Genomic DNA, 5,918 nt, shown 5'->3' on the forward strand with positions numbered 1-5,918 from the left:
AAAGATACAAACTACCTTGGTCCAATTATTCATTCACTCAAAAATCTGTGTTTTTCACCAATTAATATTTGTAAGATACTGTATTGGGATAAAAATTGAAAAGCATGATGAATTATAACCTTGACCAGTTTATAATCATATGGAGGAAATAGACATGTGACTAATTCTAAATGTAGCAAGTAAATGCATGAGGAAGGTTAGACAGATGAGGTACTATTTGATCCGTATATTAAAGAATTAATCATGTTTTGGGAAGTGTAAAATAGACAAGGATAATTTCTGGCTTGAGCAACAAAATCAGAGTCACAGTATCTTATAAGTGTCTTTGTCATACAATAGTCCTCTTTTGCCTGTCTAGTATATGTGATTGGTTATTACTCCTTCAGGAAGAGGATAGTTAACATTGATCATACTGATAAGGCAATTTAACATCGAATGCTCTTTGTTTGTGGTTTCATCAGGTGTAGCCACGGGGGCCACTCCACTAGATCACTCACCATTCCTTGCTTTAGCAAGGCCACCTGGGAACTCAGCTACTTTCATATATAACTACAGCAACAGTGGCCAAAATGGTGTTATTTAATTTTTGTGAAATGTTAGGTAATATTTGACTTCCAAAACTTATACGTTTTTCAATAGAGGGTAGTAATATACAGTACTAACTTGAATTGTGTTATTTTCTCCCTTTAGGTAGCAGGAGATTGAACCTACCAAATGAGCCAATGAATGGATCCAACCACTCTGTGGTGGCTGAGTTTGTGTTCCTGGGACTCTCCAATTCCTGGGAGATCCAGCTTTTTCTTTTTTTCTTTTCTTGTCTTTTCTATATGTCTAGTATGATGGGAAACCTCCTTATAGTGGTCACCGTGACCTCCGACCCTTTCTTACAGTCCCCTATGTATTTTCTGTTAGCCAATCTCTCAATCATTGACATGACATTTTCCTCTATTGCAGCACCTAAGATGATTTGTGATCTTTTCAGGAAGTGGAAAGTCATCTCTTTTGGGGGCTGTATAGCTCAGATCTTCTTTAGCCATGCTATTGGAGGCACTGAGATGGTGTTACTCATCGCCATGGCCTTTGACAGATATGTGGCCATATGTAAGCCTCTCCATTACCCGACCATCATGAGCCCACGAATGTGCATTTTGATTTTAGTATTTGCCTGGACCATTGGTTTCATTCACTCATTGGCCCAATTAGCTTTTATGGTAAACTTGCCCTTCTGTGGCCCTAATGAATTAGATAGCTTTTACTGTGACATACCTCAGCTCATCAAACTTGCTTGCACAGATACCTATAAACTGGAGGTCGTGATCATTGCTAATAGTGGGTTCATTTCCTTGGGTTCTTTCTTCTTGCTCATCTTCTCTTACATCTTCATCCTGGCCACTCTTCGGAAACACTCCTTAAGTGGTTCATCCAAGGCTCTTTCTACTCTATCAGCTCATATTATTGTGGTGGTTTTATTCTTTGGTCCACTGTTTTTTTTCTATATGTGGCCCCTTCCTTCAACACATCTGGATACATTTCTAGCCATATTTGATGCAGTTTTAACTCCTTTTCTAAATCCAGTAATTTACACATTTAGGAACAGAGAGATGAAGAAAGCAATGAGGAGAGTGTTCATTCAGTTTATGGGTTTTAGAAAAAAATCACTAAATGGCTTTATTGAAGCACAAAATTTCCAGGTGACTATTGATAAATTTTCTGTCCCTAATAGCCAATTCTCATGAAGATGGGACCATCCTTCTAAGGTTTTATCTTGCTCTCTCATTTGGAACGTATTCCTTTGTTCCTTTATTTTGTTTGACTGTGTTGGTTTCTATGCATTAGATATAATAGCCACTTCTCCTATTCTTTAAGGAGTGGCCTCTTGTAGGAGATGAACCTCATTGTTCAACCCTCCCTTAGGTTTTGTTTGTCTCTCAAACCTTTGTGATTGTCCAAGCAGCCTATTTTATTTTTAATGGCTCCCAGTAGTTGAGGGTGTGCCAAGATCTGTCAGTGTCCCAAAGGGGAGGATCTCAGTCAGCACCTAGATTCAGGCTGATTGGAAGCCAGACCCTCAGGCAGCAGCTATTAAAGTATGCAAATATACACATTTACACAGGTGTTGTCCCTGCTGGCCACCAGTGCCAGGTGTTCCAGAGGTGTTCCCTGGGTGGCCGTCACAAAAATTGAGGTTCCAGATGAGTATATAAGCTCCTGTTTGGGAGATATCAGTCAGCTGTAGCAAGGCAGAGGGAGAGTGCATGGATGGTTTGCTCTGGGCTATTTCCCTGAAAGCATATCCCTCTGCTGGCCTCTACATGTGTGCCAAACCTGAAGCCCACCCCTCAGGCCTAAGCTCGAGGACAAGCAAATAGGTCTCTTTCACGGAACGATTGGGGGTGTGCTCAGCCTGCTGTCTGTGCAGTGCCTAGGGGTGGTAGCCAGCCAAGGACTCTCTCTCCCATTGTTATAGTCCTATGGGACCCAGGAACACAAGTCCCCCTGGCTACCAAAGCCAGGCGATCAAGGGGCATCCTCTGGGTGGCAGCCCTAAAGACTGGGGCCCCAGAGGTAAACAACAGGGGCACCAGAAGCGGGTTAAAGCTCCCCTCCAGGAGATACTGTTGTGGCAAAGGGAGAGCAGGAAGATGGCACCTGCCAGTCTCTGTCTCTGGAGAGTGGAGAGCGCCCCAGCAGGCCTCCAAATGTGTGTCAAATCCCATGCTTCGCCTTCAGGCCCGCACTCCAAGAAAAGCAGGATCCAATGAGTCTCTCCCACACCAAATCTGGGTGGCCTTGATCGGCAGCTTCCACCCTGGGCCCTGAGGCAGGTGAGTTCAAACTGATGAGCCGTTTAAGAGCTGATTATCAGGTTGTTATAGCCTTGTGTTTCTCTTGGACAAGTGCCTGGCTGTTTTTCAAGCTAGATGTTTTGGAGGCTTGTCATTCAGGTGCAGGTCTTAAAAGTTGGGGCTGCCCATTGTGGGGTTCCAACCCTTCACTCCTCAGGGAGAAGCTCTGGGTTTTGAGTTCCCTCAGGACTGGGTTGCCATGCAGGGGTTGAGGGGGGGTGGTTAAGAGGATTGGGGTGGATTATGACAAAATTGTGTCCCAGCCTCTCCTACTTGATTATCTGAGGGCCTTGTCTCCTTGGCTTCTTGGCCTGTTGGCCCCGCATAGGAGTTGCCTAGGCAGTTTTTAGTTTTTTTTTTTTTTCTCCCCCAGAAAAAAAATTGTTACGTATGTAGCTATAGATTTGGTGTGTTTGTGGTGGGAGGTTAGTTCAGCATCCTCTTACCTTCCCATCTTGAACTGGAACTGGGACCACCTTTCTACTGTATAATACTGAGTGTTTGTGGACGTTTGTTACCCATATTATGCGGGGTTTATGTTGTTATCATTCAAGAATGGGTGACATTCTTCTCTGAAAAGAAGGAGAGATTTTTATATTAAAGATATAGAAATCAAAGATTATATTAACCTTTACTTTTCAGTTTCCAAATAACTTAATAATACGTTTGACACGTATCAAATAACGATGTAAATAAGTTTGTTTCTCAGGATAACCACACTACTGTTTTTAAGATATCCTGCCCCATGATTGGTACATTTATTAAAATCATGCTTCATTATCTGTTTGTATCCCATATCTCTCTCTTCACTTGTTCTGCTTTATTTTTTCCACCTTTTGATTATGACTAAAAAGTAGCAATCATCTTTAGGATCTGTCATTTCTTACACATTCTAATTCACAAATCTTACTTTCATGCTTTGCTCCATATGTTGAAGAATGTTCTCAACATTATTTTCAGTCAAGCAGATCACGAGTTGGCAAACTTTTTCTGTAAAGGGAAAGATTATAAATAGTTTTTGATTTGTGGCCGATATGATCTCTGTTGCAACCACTCAATTCTGCTGTTGCTGTATTGAAATAGCCATACATAAATGAATAGACATTGCTGAGTTCCAATAGAACTTCATTTACAAAAATAGAAGACAGGAAAAATTGGGGTGTTCAACATATAGACTTGCCTAAGCCCTCAATATCACAGTCCTTGTTTTAAAACAAGAGTCTAAAATGAAAAGCAGTATAGCATCCCACAAAATTTGCAGTGAAAATTCAGAGATTCTAATCCCAACAGCACCAACTCACTTTTTGTGTTATCTTACCGAAGTTACTTAACTTCTCTGAATTTCAGTTTCTTCAAAGGCCGCAATGGAATTCATAGGTTTATGGTTATGACTAAGTGAGACGATATTTGAAAAGGCTTTAACAATTTAAAAATTAGCCCGAGTTTCTTTCCTGGACTGTAATCATTTGCTTGGAGTCTATTGACTTAAAAATAAAATAGTTTTATCTTCTAATGCACATTAAACTTACCTTCTACTTTTTTGTCTCTCTCTCTCTCTCACACACACACACACACACAAATGTCTTGTGGTATATCTCTATTACCTTGTGTTTTCATAGTATTGTGGTATGTCCTTTCATTGTTTTGTGTCACCTGCCAAATTGAAGATTTAATAGTTTACTTCCTTCTTTAGTTCATTGGTAAACATAATAATGGTGAATATTTGCAGAGTACATACTACGTTTCAGGTACCGCTCTTAGCTTTACCTGTATTAACTCATTTAATCCTCACAGCAATCCTTGAGATAGATACTGTTATCGTCCCTATTTACAGATTGGGAAATGAAGACACAGAGAGGTTAAATGATTTGTCAAATGTTAGTACATGGTAGCTTTGACTTTAAATCCAGGCAGTCTGGTTTCAGAAGCTGAATTTTCAGTCATTATGTTATTTCTTATAAAATTGATTTAATATTGGACCTGGGGACCCCTAGCTTACCTTTCTTCATTTAGGACCAATTTGTCTATATTCTTTTTTCCCCTTATATTTATGTAGTTCCTTGTTGATGGTAAAACAATTCTGAGTTAAATAATTTATGTTATGAACATAGTGGAACTATGTTCTATACATATATTTCAGCTGTTGTATAAGGCATATTTAACAACATGGAAAGTTCCTCAAGACAGATTAACAAGTGAAAAGGGAGGTAATAAAGTAAGACTTAAAATTTGAACTATTTTTAAAACAATGTATGTATATAAGCCAAAATGTTAATAGTGATATTTCTCCCTGGGTAGTGGATATAGGTGGTTTTTTATTATCTTCTTGCACTTAACTGTAATTTTTATATTTTTTATAACAAATGCTGTAATAATGAAAGAAGCTCCTAAAATAGTCAAATACATGAAAAATATCTTAAACCCCAGTATTTTTCAGAGATTTTTGATGTTGAATATTGACAGAGGCATTTTGCTAGCCTATGTAAATCAAAAACTGGTGGTAATTTATTTGCCTTATACTTGACCTATAAAAGAATACTAATGGCCACTATTTTTAGTCTCAAAAATTGTGTTGTCTTTTTCCTAGTGTGTCTTTGGTGAACCTATAGATCATTATACATTTTATCATCCTCTCTGAAAGGGAAGCATATCTGAGTGGTCTGCAGATCCTTCATTCATTGAATGAGTTTGAGTCAACCTCTGAGTTTGGTACCACTGGGGATACTAGACTGCTTTCACATGCAATTGCTGTACCCTTTAAAAATGGAGCTTATAATGGCAATCTATAATTCTCTGCATAATTCATGAGAAAATACCCTTTGGACTGGTTGATTCCAGTTTTAATCTTGGGTAGTTATTGTTGAAAGTAGGAGTGAGACCAACTGGAGTTGGCACCAAGAATGTCTTGCAGACTGACTTAGAGGGAAACACTGAAATCCAGTCATACATACTTTCATTAAAATCCTCTCAGAATTTTTATAGAGCAGTCAAATATGACAATATTTACATGGGAAACTATGGCAGATTTAGTATATTTGATCTCTGTATCTCCTAATGATAAGTGATTATGTA

General features: G+C 38.9%; 1 protein-coding gene across 1 annotated transcript; it reads left to right on the top strand.

Moving 5' to 3' along the window:
- The first annotated feature begins 713 nt into the window (after positions 1-713).
- Positions 714-1,736, top strand: LOC131405537 (olfactory receptor 4F15-like). The gene has a single exon (XM_058540515.1). The coding sequence runs from the start codon at positions 723-725 to the stop codon at positions 1,734-1,736; it is 1,014 nt and encodes a 337-aa protein (XP_058396498.1). The 5' UTR covers positions 714-722.
- Positions 1,737-5,918: the final 4,182 nt, after the last annotated feature.

The sequence above is a fragment of the Diceros bicornis genome, chromosome 5, assembly GCF_020826845.1.
Source record: "Diceros bicornis minor isolate mBicDic1 chromosome 5, mDicBic1.mat.cur, whole genome shotgun sequence".
Lineage (NCBI taxonomy): Eukaryota > Metazoa > Chordata > Mammalia > Perissodactyla > Rhinocerotidae > Diceros > Diceros bicornis.